The sequence below is a fragment of the Numida meleagris genome, chromosome 11 (genome assembly GCF_002078875.1).
Source record: "Numida meleagris isolate 19003 breed g44 Domestic line chromosome 11, NumMel1.0, whole genome shotgun sequence".
Lineage (NCBI taxonomy): Eukaryota > Metazoa > Chordata > Aves > Galliformes > Numididae > Numida > Numida meleagris.
The window spans coordinates 8159175-8182769 of record NC_034419.1 but is presented as its reverse complement, the minus strand read 5'-3'; the positions used below and the strand labels follow the sequence as shown (position 1 = coordinate 8182769).

Here is a 23595-nt window from a genome sequence, read left to right as displayed (position 1 = left end):
GAGTGATTCTTGTCTGTGGTATAATCTGGTTAGATTATCACTGTATTACGGGAAATGAGTAGTAAATCATATATGACGCGCTTTCTAAGTCTATCATTTGATAATAGCCTATGACCACTTAGTTTCTGCCACCAAATCCTTCAGGCTGGCTTTCCCAGTGAAGACAACCCCAGCTATGATTCCTTTCTTACTTCACCTTACACAGCGTTTGTTGCTTTCTTCTGAGTTAGTATCAGTTTTTCAATTTGTTTTTATTTACTTGACAGTTTTCAATATATTCTTTACTTTTGGTGCCAGGTTGATGATGTAAAACAGAAGTTCTGTATGTTTGTAGATAGACAAACTATTTTAAGTTGGTCAATCTCCTAACAATATCCTTTTCCTCCAATGTTCACCACACGTCTAAGGCTTTGAGATGCTCTGAAATGCTGTTGTGCTCTGATCCAAGGTGTGCAGTGGCAGGACGGTTCTCTGCAGGCAATTTGCCTGTGAATAACCCCTTTCCTTAGATTAGAGGAATGTCTGCGTGTAGAACAAGAGTTGGAAGCCAGGCAACCAAGCAGGACTGTTAGTTCCTCTTCCCTTCATGGTTCTGTTTCAAGTTATGGGGGCAAATTGTGGAAACCTGCACTGTGCTTAACTCAGAAGGTCAATGGGAACCTCCTGTGCAGTTCTGTGGATTGCCTCTTGGAATTGGGCTGTAGAGAAAGATTGCAAAAGTTCTGTGAGGACTATTTATGTATTCCCTGGAAGATGGTGTGGAATCTTTCTGTAAGTTCTGGTCAGTTGGTCTGATTTTAATAGAAATTATGAAAAGCGTGATAGATCTTGCGTGTCTTTTCAAATCCCACAAAGTCCTGCCTACGTACTAAAGGCAGTGTGACAGATATTCGCAGCACTCCCACATTCCTCCCCTGCTACATTTAATTATTCAGTTTCTTTCCACCCTTGCAACATGTGTTCTTTCCTTTTGCAGATACAAAAAATCTGTGCCAGCACAAATCTAAATCTGGGCAATCGTGTTCAAAGAATTCTGAGTCTTGAAGGGCTAAAAAAAATGGATTGTGTCAAGGTACCAGCAGCCTGCCTCAGTTGAGGCTCTTGGGCTTAACATAGTTACGGAGAAGCAGCCACAACTGCTGTTGTGCTCAGCAACAAACATGTTTATGGGCAGAACGTGAGAGCACCGTGCATAAGTTGCTGTGGGACAGAAAGGGAAGTTATGACTGGTTTATCTTGCCAGAATTGCTGTTTTGAGTTCTGATTTCTGATAATTTGTGTGTTCATCTAAGAGTTTTGTCTTTTACAATTTACGTTCAGAAGAGATGCATGTTAGCACTGTGTATTTTAAGTTTCCTATGATTTCTGTTTTACAACATTTGAAATATTTTACAAATGAGTTTCCCTTGATTTAGCTACAATCTTCTGGATACTGGTGTACAGAGATTGCTTGACTTTGTGAAAACATTTACTTATAAGTAGTTTTTAGCATCAATTGTCTAATGTAATGTTAGAAAAACTGATTTTAAATCATACAGATCGAAGAAAAAAGTCTTCTCTTTTGACCATTTATAGACTATATGAGTAGTTACTGAATATTTCTGTTGCATGGTAGTGAAATAATGGTGCAGTGCAGAGGGTTTTACTTTGCCATGCTTATGCAAAATATTGGCTCTTTCCTCAGGTTTTTATAGATGTGTTACTTCAGGCAGTCATTCTTTTGCAAAGAATGAGAAGATACGAGTTTCATTCGTCAAATAAATATCTTGGGACTGAAAACCCAGCTGATGTGGAGGCTGCACTCAAAATTAATTAAAAGGAAAATTTCTTTTTAAATGGTGATTGAATTATTTTGCTTTTCATTAAAAGGAAAAATTTCAATTGAAAAAATCTAGCTCAATTAAAAAAAAGTAATTTAAAATTAAACATAGCATGAAAGTGTTTTAAAACCAAAACATTCAATTTGAAAAAGCCAAATGATTTTTTTCTTCTTTTGAAGGAGGTTATTTTCAAGCTTGCAGAAAATTTATGAATAGTTTAAATTAATAGAAATTTATTTTTTCCATAATTATTCATCTGAAAATTGTATGTTCCTCTCCAGCTTTCAGTTTTGCAAAGCTATGAAGGAATTACAAAGAATGTCTATATTCTCTAAAGCAAAGTCTTGTTTAGCTTGGAAACATTGCATAACTGCTGTACTAACTGGTGGAGATAATCTATAAATATTATGTCAATTTAGTCAAAAGGCATTTGAAAAGAAATGAGCTTGGTTTTGTTTACTTTGCAGCATTTCTCTCTTTGTCACTGCCTTCCCATGTCTTTGTTAATTTGCTCATTCATAAAAATCACTGAACATTATTTCTCTATTTTTTGAAAATTTGATTTGAATTTATGTACTGAATTTCTGTGCTAAAACTGCCATTCTCAGGGTCATAAACAGTACATTAATGGATTTAAAGTAGAAAATGGCTACATCTAGAAGAACTTTGAAGTTAAGCTCATTGGGAGCTTTTAAACTTATATAAATAATTTAAAAGAGGCTGAGATCCTAAGAAACGATGAGTAAAAGCAGGGCTGTAAATGAGTAGACTACATTTGCATGCTCTCAACTGAGTGCATGCCTGATGAGATACAAACATTAAGAGATTTAAGCTCTGAACACTTACAAAAACATTGCCATCTAATGGTAGAACAAATTCAGACTATACAACAAATAATTGTTTTTTTTTTTTAAAACAAATTCCACTCTCGCCAAAACTTCTTATCCATTTGAAGTAACTAATCAGAGATGTGATTTCAGAGAGCTTTTTTTCTTTCTGTTTAAATTCAGGTTGTTACATATTGATAGCTCTGCATACAATTCTTCTAAAAATGAAGGTATTATCAAGTGAACTAAAGAAGCCTCTGAGTTCAGGTGTTAATGAATAATTGAAGTGAACTTGAATTGATAATGAATCATTGAAGTGTGGAGTTGCAGAATATTCATTAATGCAAAAAAGGTCTGGTGCCATGCATTTAAGGTCATCTAAATCATACTGATATGATATTGCTATTCAGGAACACATATTTCTATACATTCAGTATATTGTATTGGCAACAACTAGAAAAAAAAAACATTTTCAGATATTAAACGTGCTATTATAGTAAGTTAGGGTAATTATCTATACTTTGACTTGAATATAGACAAAATCATTTCAGTTTTTCATTGTGTTGAATATGGATTGAGAGATTTATCTCTTGAACAGGGAGACAATGTACTGAAATGTAATACAAATATGTTAGGACAGATGTGTTTTGAAAAAGAGTGAAAGCATAGTGATATGTAATAGGAATATTATTCATTTTGGGATGAATTATTTTGTATATGTTTTTCTTTGTCTATTGAGTAAAGTATGTCTTTAGCTTTCGTTTGTATATTTGAGTATTGTGAAGTTGTTGGTGCTGTTTTGTATAACTCAATAAAATTATTTTTTGTGTTGAAGGTACTTTTTGTTGAATTCCGTTCTTTCTGTTGAATCTCCTTTGCTTGCATCTGACCTTTATTTATGTTGATTTTGCTTCATTTTTTCATTTACCACGCTGTTCAGTTTTTGGATGCCAGGAGAACAAAGGTTTGTCTACTATTTGCAGTCATTTTTTTTTTCAAAATTCAGTATTGCTTACTGTGTATTTTTGTTTGCTCATTAGAGATACAGTAATCCTGTTTACTAAAACATATTCATAGCTTTAGTTGCCAAAAGAAAAAAAAACAAAACCAATCAAGTGCCCTCCCCCTCGCTCCCCACCAAGCTCCCTTCAGTTACAGTGAGTGCTTTGATTGACTTCAGAACTCATCTGCTGAGCACCGTGCAGGGCAGAACCACCTATAGTCTATGAAGTAATTTAGAAAACATGGAATACTGAGTCTTTCAACTTTGTAGGCACATACTGACTGTATGAATGGATGTGTCACTGCCTTGTGTTTGGGTTTGTTGTCTTTCTTTGCTCTTCATTCTATCTGTAGCTGACACTGTGTGTGTATTGTCATCTATTTTTTCTAGAAGCACTTAAAAGATATAATTATAAACATTGTCACATGCATCTGTGATTTTTTAAGGTCATTTAGTATACTTTCATTGTTAATTCTAAGGAATCTTTGTGACAGCATACAGCAGAAGTTTAATCAAAGTCTAATCCTACAATCAGGTCCTAAATTAATTTTTTTCTTCTATTGTAGCATCTGCAAATGACAATCCAGGCACTTCAAGATGAGCTTAGAACCCAGAGAGACCTTAATCATCTTCTCCAGCAAGAAAGTGGAAACCGAGGTGCTGAGCATTTTACTATTGAGCTAACAGAGGAGAATTTTCGTAGACTTCAAGCAGAACATGATAGGCAAGCAAAGGAGCTTTTCCTGTTAAGAAAAACTCTAGAAGAAATGGAGCTGAGGATTGAAACACAAAAACAAACACTAAATGCTAGAGATGAATCAATAAAAAAGCTTCTGGAAATGTTGCAAAGTAAAGGTTTGCCCTCTAAAGGAATGGAAGATGATAATGAGAGAACTCGAAGGATGGCAGAAGCTGAATCTCAGGTTAATCATTTAGAAGTGATATTAGACCAGAAGGAGAAGGAAAACATACATCTTAGAGAGGTAAGGAAGACTCATTATTTATTTCTTTAAAAGATACTACTAATGTACTTGCTGCAGTTCTGGAAATAAGTATCTGAGTATGTTCTTTTTCTGCTTTCATTGTTTCATTAAAAAAAAGATGCATCTGTTTTTAAATCTGAAATAAATACACAAATGAACTAAGAAACTACGGAAGAAAAGTAATTGTGCCATTTGAGGCCTTTTGTCTTTGACACTGTTGCTTTGCATGCATTCTAGATTCTTTGTATTTTTACAAATCAATATGATATAATATTGATACAATTTAATCAAGATGATTAGGACAATTGAAGAGACAATACCTTTTATTGCTATAAAATAGATAGTTGTGAGTACATACTGTTTTTTTTGTTTTTATATCCCTTGTGTTTAAAATAAGTGTTTTCAAATGTTTTGCCTTCTGTAGTCAGACTTTGTTTCTAATTTATTTTCGTGTGCGGTATGCAACATAATGCCTCCACATTAACACACTGGGGTGATGGCTGTGCTGTGCTTGAAGAGATTTGGCCTCAAGCCCACCTGCACCAGCTGCCCACATTACTTGCTGATGAATTTTGAAACTGGATTTGGGAGAAGTACAATTGAAAGAAAATCTGCCCAGTTGTCAAGCCTATGTGCCCTTCTTCATCCTGGCAGCCTGGGAAACTGGTGACAGGCAAATGAGACAGTGTGTCTTCCTCAGAGAGAGACCTTGTTGCAGAAATAGAGTACAAGCTACCCACCCAATCAGGACATCCAGCTCTATTTCCTTAGAAATTCAGGAGCGGCATAGTCTGATTAAGCTACTGGTCTGGTTAAAAACACCAATTTGTCTGATAAGTCAAAACATGAATAAAATTAGTACAAGAATGCAGAAAATGATTATTGGCTCTTGGATAAAGAATAGCTATTTACATCTCCAGAATGTTGACAACTTTTTTTTCCTGTGGATGAATTGTTTGAGGTTACAGCTACTTTGTTAGTAAAAAGAAATTTTTAAAACCCGGTGATAGATTTATTTTAGTTTTCTTTTTTTCCCTTTTAATCTGAAATATGCACTGAGGCCTTAGTTTTATCTGGAGCCCTTCTCAAGCTTGGAAACACTGGAAAATTTGCAAGGTGCAATCATACGTTTAAAGTTTTTTGGTGAAAATGTGGATCCTCACGAATCTTTTCTCAGGCAGATCTTTCATTAAAAAGTGATGCCACTACTTAATGGAGTCTGAAAATCAGTGGATTGAGAGGACTTGCATAAGGAATTAATAATACTGAATTTATGGTGAGAAGGGTTGTGGAAGAAGTTCTTAAACTATCAGGTTTCTGGATTTAAATCTGCTGGTTTTGGAGAAATGCAGTCTGTTTCAAGCATGAACGACTTGCTGTCTGTTAACTGTTTTTGTTCTGTGATTGTGCCTCACCTATAGCATCGTTATCACTTACATTTGCAATTACTAATTCAGGCACATATTGGACATGAATAAAGCAGAAATTTGGTGGGTTTTAACTCGTATACTAGTCAAGCTCTGGAATGGCCTTCCAAGAGTAGTAAGAGAACTAGGACTAAAGAGAGCTTGGAAAGTAGGTAAGATATTTCAAAGTTCCCACTGGGTTGCTCTCAGGAGCCAGGAAAAAAATTGTTTCTCTCTAAATTTATATTGAGGATAAAGTAATTATCTTTCCTCTAGAGCAAGTGTACAGAGGGGTTTGCTGAAGTTCCTGTTTATGGCATGCTGATATGCCTTGGAGACTTGTAAAGGTTTAAAATTTACAGTGTTTGCTGGTCAGAATCTCTGTGTCAGCTTGGTGGGAACTGTCTATCAATTTGGGGATTTTGGCGAAGAGTTTCTTTCATGCTTTAAGAATCCAAAGCTTTGCATGAAATTCTGTCCCTCTGGCTCTGCTCCCAAGGCACACTGTAGTTGTGGTTTTTGATTTATTTGCCTTTTGCTGTCTTGCGACTGGAAGTTGTCTACACAGTTTGAGGGAATATCAGATATTCTGTATTTAGTTTTATTCATTTGTTAAAAAAGAGAATATTCCACTTTTTATCTTTTTGTAGTACTGTGAGTCCTTGTTTTCTGCTCTGCTTATTGGAATTGCTGTTACTGTATGTAGTCTTCATGCTACAAAGTACAGTTTTCCAACCTGATAAATTAGGAATTGCTGTGGTGAATCTTTTGCAGTAGTCTCCTTAGTGGATTCCATTTTTTAACTAGAGATTGCAGGTTTTCAACCTAACTGTGTAAATTACCATATTCCCCCACTCTCCTGAGAATGTTTGACAGTAAACCGAAATTTGGAAGCCTGTTCAATCCCCTTCAGGAATGATTTAGTATTCACTCAAATTTTCTTCACTTTTACCTGTCTTTAACAAAGTATTTGTTGTTAATGAATTTCAACTAAAATATTCTGATTTCTGTATTTTTACAGCTTGCAGTATTGAGCTCGTGTTGAGTATATTCCTGAAAAGCTAGTATATTATCCTGAGCAACGTAACATTTGATCAAATCCTGAAAGCTAATTTTTTAAATTAGCTTTGCTATTAGTATCTTTACAAGTTATTTGCTATTATTATTATTACTTAATGTAAACATGCATATTGCCAGAAACCAATATTATACTGACCTGATTCAAAATAACATGCAGATATCCAAGAATCGTGTAGAAAAAGAGGGAAAAAAAAAAGCTTTGTTTCTTTTTCTTTCCTGTGAATAATTGTAGAAGTTAACATAGTCACCTCCCAAGATGTGGAATTTCTCCAAACTGTAGATTATGTTTCTTGGAGAAAGTGTAGAGAAAAGAGATAGAAATAGCTAGCGTACCAGAGGCATAGGAATATGCCTCTGGAATATAAACCAGACCAGTTCTCTTTGTTTTCATATTCTTATCAGATTTGGGGTGGTTTTGGGATGTTAGCCACTTGCCCCTCAAAGACTGTTCCTTTCTGCAGCGTACAGTCTACTGCATCTTCAAGCTTTGTTTCACAGAGGCAAGATTCTGATTATGTGTTTACTCTCACTTTGAGAGCCCCAGGAATGGCAAATTTGAGCCTTATTACACAGGAGGAAACTTCAGCTGAAGTTGGAATCCTGCTCTTCTCTTCCAGGAATAGCAAAGAATGTCTGTGTAGGTGAGGTTCATTAAAACGAATATATTGGGAAATAAACTTTGCAAAAAACGTGATTAAATTCCTTTCTGTGTATTAAGGAATTTGTAATACAGGCAAGAAGCTTTCACAAGAATAGCTAGATTCCGAGACTTGTGGTAGCAATAGCAAAACTGTCATTAGTTGCTTATCAAAAAGCAAGAAAAAATAATCTGATTAATTAGCATGAAGTGTAAGCATGTGTTTCAACTTCAGTTTTGAAGATACAGCCTATTGAGGAGAGAATATTGAGCTCCTTTCCATGGTTTTTGAGAGCATCTGTGTAGTCTGCCCTCAGTTTCCCTTCATCGAGTTAGACTGAATCTTGTGTCTGTAAGAAATTTAGCGTGCTGAGTGCCCAGAAGTACTTTTATTAGCCTCTTCTTAAGATAGCTGGATTTTATTGCTGTTTTCTGAGAGAAAATGAGATAGTATATGCTTGGTAAAAAAAAATCGTGTTCTCCAGGTAACAAAATAGCCTTTGCAAATATACATAAGTAAGTAGAGGGACATTCTTGGCCCTGGCAATCTCTCTGTTTGTATGTTAACAGCTGGAAAGGAAGTCTATCTTGAAGTCATGATGTCATACCATTGTGTCCTTATGTTCAGAAATAAGTATCGTGAATATTACTAAATATACATTCCTGTCATTAAAGATGCCTGCCTTTTACTACTTAAATTGATTATCAAATGTCTTTTCTAGGGTTTTAAATAAACATTTTTTTCTCTGTAATTTTGGGAGAACTGTAGGTAATCCAGTGATTTTATCATGTGGAAATCTAGCACAGATGTTTGGTATTACTTTTTTTAAACATAGTGACCACACATTATTTACCCTAAGTACCATTAAGTATTTTTTTATTATTGCTATTAAAAACTTGCCTTAGGCAGAGGCCCACTAAATCTCTAGTAAAGTCAAATGTTAAAATTCCAGCAAGTATTTTATTATATATACATACGCATAGATTACACATGCCTTTTCTATATTACATACAAATTCACTAAAATGGAATCTGAGATCATATAGGATTTTATATATACATTTTAACTCTTATCTTGCATGTATTCTTAAAATAAGGTTGTTGTATGTGGTTTAAAGCTACAGTCTTTTCTTTCTACACTTAGAAAGAAGAACACAGCTTTATTATAATTTAAAGTGCACTTTTAAACTTTCAGAGTTTTTTTTAAAGCTCGCTCTATCTTTGAACTCAGCTTGGTCAAATAATGAAGATTGCTGATAGGATTTGAGCTGCCATCATGAATTACTTATTGCATGTTTTTAAAGTTATTAATGGAGTAAAGTTCTTTCTTCCACTGTGAGTAGAACAGATGCCTTGCAGACTTTTGGTGTTTACTGTAAATGTCTTACACTGGAGTCAGTAGTAATTTACCAGGGAAATGCTTTATCGACACCAAACATTTCTTCCCCGTAGTTAGTTACACAGATGAACAACCATTCTAGACTGAGTGTCTTTATCAGGTTTGTTAGTGCCTCTTTCCTTTTATTTCTCCTGGCTCAGCTCAAAACATTAATCTAATTAGTAGCAATAAAGACAATTGTTATCTATCAAAGTATTGATAGTAATATGTGTTTTTAAGGTGACTTCTTAGGTATACAGAAGGACTTGGCAGTCACACCAGACAAGAAAAAGACAGAACCTGATTATGCTCTAGAGAACAATTATTATTTCTGAGGTAGCCCAATCAGGTGCTGTTATGCCCCATAATATTCTTGTTGGGGTGCTTGGTTGCAATAGCTTTTAAACGTCCATGTGGAGGACAGAAAGCTTTTTACTTGTGAATCAGTTTTTTCAATTAGGACAGGTTTACTCTCCATGACAACATCACCACTAGTTTGGAATTTAGAATATGAGAAAAATGTCAGTTTGAAATGAATGTTGATGTTTGAGAAGCAGTTAAGAAATTGCTCAGAAAGAGAGCAACATCATGAAACACAAAATTCAGATGAGCATGAATGTATTTTCCAGAATTTCAGCACTCAAAATGAATATATTTGTATGTCCACTGGTCTGCGTTGCCATAATATTTGCATGTCTCTGTTTCTAATAAATTTTCACAATGCCTTTCCTAGTGGACTACCCCTCTTTTACAGATGAGGGCCAAGAACTAAAAGCTAAGCCAACAAACTGCCCAGGTCTCCTCCTAACTTTCTATTGCACAACAATCTTTCTCTTGAGGGGGAAGGTCTAATACTCTTAAAGGCAAAACTCTGTTTTGTGTTATATGTAAACCACACCACCACCAACAAAACAAAAACAAACCAAGACCTGCCTCCTAAAAAGGAAATACTGTTTTTCACTTGCTAGAATTTTTCCTTGTATACATGTTAAACTGTATATGGTGACATGACTTTTGTCTTTATTTTTTCATGAGCTCTGTCAGCAATAGGGGTGAAAGAGTACTATAGGCACTAGAATAATAAAAAACTCTTCTTGAAGTTTTACCTAACACTTAGTTTTCATAAAGGCAATGTGGTGTGTCAAACCATTTAATGAAACAAGATTTTTGATTTAGTAAACAGATGTAAGCTTCTTGTTGAAACAGTCTAACTACTTTCTTCTGAAGGAACATACAGCCTTTTATCTACTAGAACTGGAGTTCATCTAGTCACTAATTTATCTGGTCACATCCTAATTTTGTAAGTGTTTTAATTGCCTTGTGAGATAACTGTGATGAAAAGTTGATATTATGTTGATAGTATGAGCCTGATAGTCTGGCCTGATTATAGAAATCTCAATATATTTATTGTCAAATAAGTCATTGTCAGTAAATTGTCCTATCTCATTAAAACATTGAAGAAGAAAGCCGTATATACTCTGAAAGGAATGCTCACCAAAATATGGATGTATTTGAAAATACTTAGAACCAAATACTGTTGGTGTTTTTTTCTTTTTAACATGAGTTATCCCAATGAGGTCATTGGGATTAGTTGAGTGGGTTGCGGTGAAGGTGATTAGATTTGAAAGAATCAATTAATCTAGACTTCGGAAAAGTGCTTTGTGACATGGATCAGAAGGAAGTTCAGTATAGCTCTTCTGTATATGGAAGTGACTCCTTCACCTGTTTGGCTTAACTCTACTTGGCAGCACACAAATCAACGCACATGTCAGTTGCTCTTCAGATTGGCTTTTCTTCTCCTTGAAATATAAAGCCTAAAAGCAAACAAACAAACTGACTTTTTTTTAGAGCCATTTCTGTGTAGTGAATATACTTAAAATAGTTGCTGGTTCTTTGTGTGGCTGTTGTTTCAAGATTAGGGGCATTATTAATAGAGGCATTTTCTATGAACTCAGGGGACTATGTACTATTAAGCATATCTACAGGGTTTGTGCCCTTCCCTGTTCCTTCTGCTTTCATGCAAGAGCTGAGCAATATTCCTGCTGGTCTTTTAAAAATGTTTCATAGTTCTTATTGAAGGAAACAAAGTGAAAAATGATGTGATTATCTGAAATAATCACTTTCACTTAAAGTGAAAAGATGCGATCCAGGAAAGTGTGATTGACATGCTTCCCTAATTATTGTAAGAGGAGTGTATACTTAATGCCTTATTACAGACTTTAATGAATTATCACTTTTTTTGGTGAACAATAAAACTGAGCCTGCAGACTCAGGAGAGGTAAGAAGCATGATTAGTATGTGCTTTATTGCTGTCCTTTTTACAAATTTTATTTGTTTTTAAATAGTTTTATTCTGTCCTAGACACTGATACTGGAAGATTTTGCACGCAGTCCAAGCTCCACTGACATTATTATTAGAAGAAAAATAATAATTGACCAATAGAAAAATGCTTACTTGGTTTTCTACTGCTGTTCTTGGTAGTTGCAAACAGGTTCTTAATGGTGTGTCACTGAGTTCTGTCTGCAATCTTACTCTATTAAGAAAATTCTTATGCTGCCATTGCTCTGATATGTTGGCAATCTGATTCCTAATTCACTTCAAACAAGTGTTTCCTGTGAAAGTGTTCCAAGTGGAGTTAGTGCTGACTAAAGTGAAGGGACGTCTTACAGAAAGGAATGTGCTTCGCATACTTTCCTTTAAAAATGTGCAGTTGCAGAATGCATTATTTTTGTCTGTTTATAAATAATTAACAATTATATATTTGGTCACACTGCTTTAATCAAGTTTGACCCTTGACATCTTTTATTTCTGTGAGTATAAATTTGTTTACAAAAATGTGGATCTTAGTTTTTTATAATGTACTTTTCTTTGACTCAATATGCAACACAAAAATCCACATGGCAAACCTTCCAAAGATCAGAAGAGAATGAGAGCTTTCCATGAAGTTAATTACTTCTGTGTTTGCTCTTTCATTATTCACTGAATTTTAACAAGGTTCAATAAAACTGACACCATGGCCTTTGGATGCTAAACAAGAAATAATATATCGATTACTGAATACCTGAAATTATTCAAGAAACTGTGTTAATAACTAGTGCTTTTATTTGCCTCATAACCTTAAGTGACTACTGGTAATATACCGGTGATATTTTAAGACTGAATGTATAGAATCCATAAGAATTGGTATCTATTCTGCAGGATCATTTTTCACCAGAAAATTGTTTTTTAATTAACCAGTGCTTTTTCTAAGGTAGTTATATGCAGAATAAGTCAAATTATGGTTCAAATAGTTTGCTTGTGGCTATCTTCAAAGATTTGATCATTGGCAACGTATCCCACTTATGGGGAAGCTGAAGCGTAATTATGATAGGTCTATTATGATTATGCTATGTTTTTGTAATGCTATTTACATTAAAAGAAAGATTATTTGTGTTGTGGTTTCCTAGAAAAACCATGCTATGAAGAAGAGAACTATGGGCAAAAAAAAAAAAAAGACGAAATCCAAATGACTCTCTTCCCTCAAAAAACATGTACATGATAGTCTTTATGTAAGAGTAAAGAATATTTTTTTTAATTTGCTTGAATTTTCAAAGTTCTGTCCTTTAAGTTAGCAGTTGTTATATGACTGCAGATCTTAAACCTTGGGAAGCAGAGTACTGTGTGGACTGCTTTTTCTATTGGTTTCTGATTTTGCTGTCATACTCTTTTCAAGATGCTTGTGTAAACTATCCATCAGAATAGTGCAGTTTCTTTAAAAAAAACAACAAACATGAAACATTATCCCCTGGGTAGTCCTGATGTTGGTGTTTAGAATTACAATGGGAAAAGGATAGGCCTGATCTCATTAAAACCCCAGTGCAACAATATGCACGCTTATCAGTAGCGCCAGTGAACATCATCTAAAACTGCACAGCACTGGGACTTGTATCAGTCAGCCATCCCAATTCTCCTCGCCTTGTCACAAAACACTCTCCATGCATACGAGTTAGTAGGAGTAACTGGATAATTCAGTTCTCTCTATACTTCATTATGGCAATGTTAAATGCAGAGTATTTCCTTAGTACCCCACACATGTCCCAGACACCACTAGTTCAGTTCCATTCACCTCACTTTCTTTTCTCTGTAGTAGTCAGACTTCTGCAGATGTGCACTTTCATGCATATGCACTATGAGATTTATGACAATACAGATTTCCCAGTACATACAAATACATCAGCACTGGAGGTCACTGTCTTTTAAATTATGCTTGTCATTTACAAAATATCCTATGAACTGCTGTGATCTTCAGGTGAGCTACAGTAATCTGCAGCAAGATGAGCCTGATATGGATGAAAAGCTTTGTCATTCTACAGTTTCAAATGTAATATCTCCTCTAAAAATAAGGAAAAACAATTTATTGAAGAATGAGCCTGCGCTTGACTCGATCTGTTCACATCATTCACATAAGATACGTTGACTTATTTTAGACACTGGATGGCACTCTTGAATGAGGATTGGATTTTATTCTGGCTTGTATCCCTTTTGCAGATGATCGTGCCTTATCTGTTTGTCACAGCTTAGTTTACAATGATGGGATGAATTAAGAAGAGGAATACCTTCATTTACAGCCGATAGTGAGACACAGGAATTGCATTCTGTCTGCAGACTGAATACAGTTTAGAACAGCTGCAGCTAAGAATCAAAGCCAGTGGAGAGCTTAACTGTACTTACTCTACAAAACAAGTAAAATCAGGAATTACATCTGGATGTATTAGTGGAATTCAGTCCTAGTTTTTTAGCCAAGGTTGCAATTTACTTCAATTTTTAATGGTAAAAGGGCAAACTATGATGGCATCTTCCTCTTTAAATCAAGTTCCACTGTGGTAAGTGTTCTCCCTTACCTTGGCTGCAGAAAACCCTCTACACTGTCACAATGTAACTGGAATCTGGAAGGTGGACAGAAGAGATATCACAAGTTGCATTTTGTGCCCTGCTGCATTTCAAGATAGACTGATAACAGTTAGTTTACTCAGGAGCTTTTCTGCCTGTGTGATGGCTTGCTACGTATAGCCCTTTGGAAGAAGCCAAGGCAACACATGCACATAGCGTACAGTTTGATGTAGCTGGGATGTTCTGACATGAAACCCTACCTATAGATGTAGCTGCTCTGAATATATGGAGTACTTTATATAATACTTTGTTATATAAAATAGTGTAGCATTAGATGGGAAAGCTATCAAAATGTTACTGAATTATATAATCTGCAACAAGATTTTTAAAAAGCTAATTTATTATTAGTTCTGGTACAAGTAATAAATCTAGATCTAAATGATAAAATTGGTGTTTCAAAAATACATCTCTAACTTTTTCAGTACTTGACCTTGTATTTAGTACAGGGAGCAGACAAACGTGACCCCTGGTGGTACATTCATGAGATGCTATTCTCCCAGAGAAAATCAGGACACCTTGTTCTGTTCTGCAGCAGTAGGGATAGCAATGTGCACCCTGTCTAGGCTCTCCTTAAGTTGGTGGTGAACAAAGTCATAAAGCAGCAGCTTACAGCAGTGTTGAAAAGATGACTAGGGGCTGCAATTGCATCTTTTTGAAAGAAAAGCAAATTTCTAGAAATCATCTTTTATCATCTTTTATAGTAAAATACATTTTAACTTTTATTAGCCCGTCAAATGTAGAGGCAAACTATGATTATTCTGAATGTTTGCGAGTTTTTAGAAAGATCTTAAATCTGAATTGAGACAGCTGAATTGAGACTGTGTGTATCACAGCTTGAGGTGCTGCTGTGACACAGGGTAGCCTCATGATCTCATCATTCTTTGTTTTGAAATCCTGGTGCATGTCATGATTCAAAAAAAGTCTTTTCAGTGAAAAAAGAGACTGTAAGACTGCATCATAGGACTCCTAAGATGCATGTTCCTCCTGATTAATTTAATTCTTAAATATATATGTTTCAACTTTTCCCTATTTATGTTTTTACAAGTGATTATAGAAGCATTGTATAGATGAGAACACCTGATATACTGCCTGCACAGCTGTTAGACATCCATTTTGGTGAGGAATTACGGTATCCTTTGGAATTACTGCACTAATTATTCCTTAAGATGTAGCTCTTTCTTCATATTTTGGTCTTGCATAGAGGATGCTTGTGGAGGCTTTTGTAGTCTGAACAATACAATAACAAAATGGTGAAGGAACCAGGGTTTGGCAGCGCTTTCCGATTTTGTAGTGCAGTTGCACATGCACCACAGACCAGCTCTTCATTTTGCATTGCTCTCTCAGGAGGCTTCTCTCACAAAGGAAATGGAGTCTGCATTTTGTTTAAAAGTGTACCATCAAAGCATAGGGAGAAGGATTTTTATTGCAATCGCATCGTTATTCCCAAGTTGGTCTATTTCAGAGCACTGATTGACTGAACACCTGCACATGTTTGAGTCAGAACAATCAGTTTGTGCTAAATTGTTCCTGACTTGCTTGGAGAGAGTCATTTTCAACTCTCAACTTGAAAAGGGCATATTTTCACATAGGAGTACATCTGGCAGACAAAAGATTTTCTGCTGATAACAAATCTCAGAAACCATTATCAGTATAATGTTACCCTTCAGCCTCTCAACAGTATTGTGAGTATTTACAGTGGTCTTGGCAGTGCTTACATCCCATCTGCATCATCAAGGCACAGGATGATTGGCCAGAAAAAAGGAACTTTTACTAAGAGCTTGGGAACAGATAAACATGCTTCCACTTGTGCGTCTTTCTTTTCTCAAAAGAGATTTTAACACCAACTCAGTTGATAGAATGTATGAAAACAATAGAGACTGCAGGATGGTAAGACAGAGCTTACTCTTGGAGGGATTCCAGTTAGGGCTACTTTGCTCATTTGTTTCCGCTGAGCCCTTCAGCATGAGTAGCTGGAAATCTGGTGTCTCATGCAAGCTTGGTCTTTAGCTCATTAACTCTTTCTTTACAATTGTTTGCTTTCCAGCAAAGTCTAAAAATAATGAAATTAATCTCCAGAACGCCTCAACATTTTTCTTCCTGATGAAAAATACAGAATTAGATACTTGTATAAAACTTTTTTTTACTCCTTTGGACATGAATTATGAATATTTTATTAGTAAACTGTATATTCCTAATGTCTGAATGCATGGTGGTTGAGCTTCACAGGAAATTTTGCTTTAACATTGTGGAGCTTTAAATATGAAGAGTGTATTTGAGTGTTTCCTTACAATGTCCTCATACTGGAATCTCTGCGCAGTATGTCAGTCTTAAACTGCATAAATAAAGACTGTGTAATTATGAATGGTAGAAAGCAAGGTTTGGGACTGGCGCGTACATTATTATGTTAGTGAATGCTTACTAGTTATTTAAAACATACTTAACAGCGTTAGCAGAAATTCTCCAGGGATGCCAAATGGAAAGACTGACTTGATACGTTTGGTTGGCCAGTTGTGGGGCTTACCCAACCGTGCATTCATTGCAAGCAAGAATATCAAAGAGTTCTTGGGCCTGTAACTGGTCAGAGATCTCAAGGGATGGTTTTGTGAGTCAGTACTCAGGTTAACTAATACATACTTTCCTATCACTGCACTTTTTGTAGTCAGAGCAGCGTTTCAGCCAGCATCTCCTGAATTGCATGTCCTTTGGATTTCCACAGCTGTTTCAGCTGTTTGGCTATAGAGGCAATGTTCAGTAATTCTTTTAAACCAGATTTCTTGTCTCTGTAGGAGAGATCCATTTGATGCTTTAGTCTTTTCTCCTCATATTTAGTTGCATGATTTTGGATAGATATTTACTATAGAAAAGTCACCTTTAGTCATCTACAAAGAAAGGTTATGTCAGGGTGGAAAAGTTTTTGTGTGTGATTTGAACAATTACGTTTGCCATTGTGATGGCTGAATGTATTTGTCTGTGTTCCCTCCAAGTAAAAAATCATTTATTATAAACTTGGCAGTCATTAGTGTTTTAGTCCTGCAGCAAATCACACTTAAATTTATGAAAGAGCTGTGAGACTTCTATTTCCACAAGAACAACCCTCCCCTCCCCCCCCTTCTGTGGATCTTTGGTTAGTATTGCAGTTCTAATGTGTTGGAGACTTTGCCTACCATCCACGTTGAAAGTGGAATTCCCACAGCAATAACAGTGTCAGTCGGTGGCAAGGAGATAGGCTGGAGACCTTTTATGTCAGGGCCCTTTTGCCCCATTTTGGTATTCTACTGCCTTTCATCGTGAGGTGATCTTAATGAACATACTCAAAACTTTTTCCCAAGCTTGTTTCAGGAACCCAGATTTAATCAGGCTATACACTAACTCATATTCCTCCTGACACATTCATATCATGAAGAAATGATATGGCACTTAGTTACTGGATGAACTTTGTTATTTGAAGACTGAAGTCCTTCTTCCCTGAATTGTGCTGTGGAGCCAATAAAAACCTGGTTCTCTTTCCCTGAATGTATAAAGCTTTCCTATTAATGATCTGGCTTTAAGCAGGATAAAAACTTCTATTTCCAGAAGTGTTTCCCACGTGCTGCTTGGGGAACTCTCACAAGGGCGTGCAACTAAGGAGAAGGAAAGCTTTGTCTTCCGGTTTTCCTTCAGACACTTTGACCCTATATGAATTCTAGTTCCTCTCCTCCTGTTATCACTTCCACAGTCATCTGTACTCCGAGCATGGAAAGAGGGGCAGTAGGTCCTGACTTGTTCTCGCATCTGTAGCATGATGTAGCAACTGCAGCTAGGATGGGTGTGGTGCGGAATAAATCATAGCTGTTGCAGATCTGTAAAGCACAGGCTAACCTTGTGAGTCCTACTTTACAGATAAAATATTGATATTCTTTTTATTTTTGTATCAGTGTCCTCAGATATTTTGAATAGCTTAATATTCTTTACTGTATGTATTAAGTATGCAGTGCCCCACGGTGCTATCAGGTGTTAACTAATATTCTTAAAAAAAGCTACATATAATGTTTACATATTCTAATATAAAAATGGGATATTAGTGGATGTAAAAATATTTGCATGTTTATTTTTATTAGTGATATTCTTTTAACTGTGAAATATATAAAAACAAGAATGTTTTCTAGTGTAGTTTAGACACATTTAGACAAAGCATTTATTTTTGCAATGTTAATTAAAGCTGTGACTAACTCGTCTTTAAATGTTCTTACTAATAATTTTGAGAAAATGATAATACCTGAGCAGTGAAATTTGTTTGAATTGAAAAGAAAGAAGAAAGAGATTTTTCGTGTGTTTGAATGTGCTGGAGTATTTTCTTTATGGAGTGCCTCTTTTATATTCAGAAATAAAATTAAAGATGTCTATTTTGCACTAATAATGCCTTTTGCTTGTCTTTAGAGCTCAAGGTGTCTGAGTTGTTTCTCCCACCCTTCAAGGTCTGAAGCTTTTGTACATTGTGATTCTTGGCACAAAATAAAAAAAAAAAAGGAAATTGATACTTTCAAGGACAGACAATGCATGTCAGTAGCTTGTTGAAACTCTGCTTTTCTCTTATAGAATGCGTCGCCAGCTCTGGAGATATACTTAAAAAAAAGTATATTTTTTCCGACACGTTATTGTGTGAACAATCTACCAATCTTGCTAGCAACAGGAAATATTTATAAGAGCTTTACACAAAACAGAAGTTCTTACTTGTATTATTTATTGGTATTACTAAAAGAACTATTTATATACTTTGTTAGGTGAACAGTGTAATCTGTAATGGGATTGTTTCACTGTGATAAAACTGAAAATTAATGTTAACTTCAAAATCAAAATAATTAAGTAAAAGATATTTTGTATTTCATTCTGCTAGCAAGTTCCTGAAGGACACAATCCTCGGGCAATCCCTCACCTAGCCTGGATAACAGCAAGGTTTAAAAACAAAAGCAAAAACATAACTGAGTTACTGAATGATTCTGGAGAAAGGAATGAAAATAATGAGGTTTCATTAATTTTTCATAATTGCCAGCACTATAGGTGATAGCTGGAAGTAATACTTGCTTTGTCTTGTAAACACCCTTCAAAAGCTGTTTTAGATGCCATTATACTAAAATGGGCAAGCAGAAAATTAGTGTGCCTGTCAAGAATCTGTTAATCTTGTCTAAGTTACTTCACTGAGAAATCAATTTCAACTTCGTAAACTTTTACGAACAAGTAATTCTGTGACTTCACAACACTGGAAAGTCTGTCCAGCATGTTATAATTATTTCTGCGCAATAGCACTGAAGTAAATGATGGTTTAAATCTTTATTTATTATTTTTTAACACATAATAACATAAACTATGATTTATTTCTTGGTGGATCATCTGTACATGTACTGTTGCTTAATAATGAGAAAAATAGAAACAGAAAAGGGAAAAAATATCTGAGAGTATCAGAAAAGTCTTGTACTGCAGTTTGGAGAGTGGCATGTGAAAAATACAAGTTCCTGACTGACTGTTAGGCTGTATTAACATTAGGAAATAGTAATGCATGACAAGAAAATATTCAAGGAGATACTTGTATTTTGAGAGCTGAGGTTTCTTGCTGGTTTTGCCACAGCTTTTACCCTCACTGATGGGCCAGTTGTTTCAGGCAGAGCACTTGCAAATACTTGCTTCTGTATTTCTGGGTTGTCTTCCTCTTGAACCGAAGAATTTTGTAAATGCTAAGGGTTTGGAATTGCAAATGAGGTCATTGGAAGCCTCAGGTAATCTATTGAAAATTAAAAAAATAAAATAAAATTACCCAGTCATTTGGGCACCTCACATCTTGTATGTTGAGATGCAAACTGAACAGTTCATGAATGCGAATGCTGCACAGTCAGACCTGTGGAGTCGAAACATCTTTCACTAGGAATCTGGAAAGGATTATTCTGAAATAACCACATAAATAGTGGAGAATACATATGTAACTTTGGACAATAAAGTTCAAAGTTTACAGTGATTAAATTACAAAAGTAACAAAATGTTGAGGGCTTGTTCATTAACAAAGGAGCTGTTTTTTTAATCTCATTTTTGAGAGGGAAATGTAAAGATCAAGATTTTAAAGTTTTGATCCTTAATATATTTTAGATACGTTGTGCTAGAGATAATGTGATGATTTTATAGAACTATTTCTGCAGTCCATTAGGCTGTAGTGTTGCTCTTTCATAATTCCTATTACCACAATAGATTGTTTAGTTCATGCACACCACGTTTAGTCAATAAACAAACATTCAGATTATGTGGCAAGTTAATTTTCCAGAGGTTTTGGAAAAATCTAATTAGATGAGATAATGTGTTACAGTAATGCAAAAGCTAAGGTATAAAATACATTCACTTGTAATTTGAGCACTGCCCAGACTGCTTTCTGTTAAAGTGTTTTCTGATGGAAATTACTTGTATTAAGAATGCAGCAGTGCTTTCTGATGAAGGAAGACCTGTTGAATGATGTTATTACAATTTTACTTGAAAAAATTTAATTCCATAACTTAAAATGTTCAAGGCTTTGTTTTCACATAGTCTTACCAGTGTAGTGGTAGAAAGAGATGTAGCAGATTTTGCTTATTGTCTTTGAAAAGGCTGTGCTGGTGTTTCAGGACATTTGAACTGAATAGGATATGGTAAACGCAGAATTTTAAACTCATTATGATTTTAGTGTTCTGCAGGGTTAGGGGGGGAGGCGAGGTGGCAAGAGTAGAGGATTCTTTTTGGGGCAGTTCGTGCTGGATGTGCACAGCCTCATTTGTCCCTTTGCAAGGTGTTAGGGGAGCAAACCACATCCCACCTTTGTTTTGGAGTGGTGGCTTTCTTTAGGGTTAATCTTGCAGGATAATAAATACAATTTGAAAAAATAATTTTAGAAAATAAAGACAGCACAAGACATGAAAAATCCAGACCCTGAACACATCGAAGTGCAGAATTTATGCTTAGAGCTATGTAGATAGACAGAGATGCTACCCAGAACAATACTGATTTCCTGAACGTGTCCAGTACACATTCTTTTTTAAATCTGTTTTTAGTGAAAATATTTTTAGAATTTGAAAATCTCTGTTATCAGTTATTTTATGAAGAAGGATATGTTCTTGCATTAAGAAAGGAAAAAGCAGATAATTGAGCCTGCAGAAAATAAATGCATAATCCAAGGTTACTCAGTAGATGTAAACAGCATTATCAGTCCCATCTTACACACTATTTTTACAACTAGAATCTCATGATTTTCTTTCGTATTTCTAAGTAGCTCATGTAGTTCATGTAGTTTTATTTCATATATTTCTAAATTACTGTAAATGTTATATAATCTGTAATTGAACATGCAGTCTGCATAAGGAAATGTAGTTTTAAAAAATATTTTTTCTCCATAGAACTTTTGTGGATCTCTTTTCTTCATTTTAAACAAACAAATTTGTGATTTTAATTAACGATATACTATTTTGTGGTATTGCTGCTGAATGTATTGCAGCTGTGAGAAGTACATGTATGTGGGATGAGCTTTCTACTCTCTTCTGTCCCTCCTGAGTACAACAAAGTCACTGTTTATTTCTTGACTGTTTCTTCTATAAAGCTGCCTTTCATTTATCTTTGAGCCCAGCTGGCTGATATCAAGGAGGTAAACAGTTGCGTATGGTTAAATAAAGTTACAGGTGTCTACTCTCTACATCTTACACCATTCTTGTAATGTGAGAGAAATTAATTCATCAGTAGATGGCAGAAATAGGAGATGCTGCGTTCCTGTTCAGCTTTTGGCTATGCTGCTGCTTTCAGCACTAAAAACACCTTTTTTAACCTGCAGTTCTATCAGTGGGAACATAAATTTAGACTTTGGAACAGAGGCACAAAACTTTACAATGCAGAACTCTCAAACATAAGCAAGTGATAAATTGATTATATGCCAATCTCATTATTTGCAAGAAAAAAAAATTGTCATACTTCAGTAAATCACTAGATTTTAGTCTTCAAAGCTCTACTTAAATAGCAAATGCATGTTTCATAGCAGCTCAGAGTTTTGCAGAGTGACTAGAGTGAAAACTCACTAATTTTCCCAACAGCTTGACAGAAGTTCTGCATTTATGGGAATGTCATATTTACCAGAGGAATATTTGAAGATTGGATTAGCAATAATCTAATTTTTTGTGCTAATGTTTTCATAATGATGTAATAAATTTAGTCTCTGAGGAAATGAGTAACACTCATGCAGGAAGACAGTTTTTAGTGATGTTAAAATGACTGTCCTTCATCTGTTGTCCACTTCATAATTCTAATGCTTCTCTGGAAAACAAGGTACATGCAAGTTTCTGAAAAGTGAACAGCATTGGCATGTTTCTTCTAAGATACAGGAGAAAGAGAGTTACTGGCAGTGATGATGATGTGAGAGCTGAAATTGAGCCTCCTGATGAATGCAGAAACTTCTGTATCTTCTTTGTATTCCAGTGAATCTGGACTTTTTTCTGTTCAAAGAAATTTCAGTGGAAGAGGTGGAATATGCTTTCCATCATTCTAGGGTGTTCTTTTGGGAGAAGAGAAACATAATTTTCAATCTTAGAGGAGGTAATCAGTGTGTCTGTCTTTCAGTTGCTCCGTTATGGAAGGAGTGAGTGTCCTATGCTCTTTATTAACATCTTTATTAAATTGAGGTTCACCAGGAAGACAGCAAATGCTCTGTAGTTTGGAAAGGTCTTAATTTTGAGCAGGGCAATTAACACGTCAGTGTTGGTAGAATAGGGGCACTTCTGAATGCGTGCAGAAGCTAAATGATAGAAATCTGTAGTACCTACAAAGATTGTTGCAAGAAGCATTTCACGTAAATGCATTGTTTCTAAGTACCTGTACTAACAAATTACTTTAGTCTTACTTAGTAAGTATCAACATTCTGCTCTCCTTAACATTTTCTTTTTTTTTTTTTTTTTTTCCAAAAGAAGCGTTGAAATAAGTTGAGAAAAGTTGCCATTGTAAGATAGTAATCCTGCTTTTGTGCTTGGACCTAAAAGCTTTATTGCAGATATTTTCTGGAATTGAACATTATGACTTAGGTTTTTGAAGCAGTATGTGGAAGATAATGCTGTGGAGCACTCCTTGTTTGCAGTAGTTTTTATCTGCTTAACTTCTATAGGTTTCTTCAATTATTTCATCCCTCTTCCCACCTTCTGTCTATGAAAATATCATTTGGTTTGATTTGAATTTATCAGATTTTGAAGGCTTAGGATTTTGAGCAGCAAGAGAAGCTTGAGAAGTTACTTGTAGTCGTGCTATTAACTTTCTTACTTTCTCCATCTATTGCTGCAGTGTATGAGTTACTCTTCCTTTAATACTTAGTCCTTTTATTGGGTCACTTCTTTTATTGCTCAACCTTAAAAGTTGTGGTCCCCAGTCAAACACCTCAATCCATGGTTTTTTTTGACCTTAAATAGAAAATCCAATATTGTAAGTACTGAGCTTGTTTTCTCCTCAGCTAATATCTGTAGATAACTTTTATTTTTTAAATTTAAATGTCTAAAGGCAAATAATGATTAAC

At 35.3% G+C, this 23595-nt stretch overlaps 1 protein-coding gene across 3 annotated transcripts in view; it reads left to right on the top strand.

The window, feature by feature from the left end:
• ERC2 (ELKS/RAB6-interacting/CAST family member 2) overlaps positions 1–23595 on the top strand; it is a 456034-nt gene that overhangs the window by 57368 nt on the left and 375071 nt on the right. For all 3 annotated transcript variants that reach the window (XM_021409074.1, XM_021409073.1, XM_021409075.1), the window contains exon 3: positions 4217–4633. In XM_021409074.1, coding sequence (XP_021264749.1) covers positions 4217–4633 — 417 coding nt within the window. The remainder of the gene's footprint in view (positions 1–4216; positions 4634–23595) is intronic.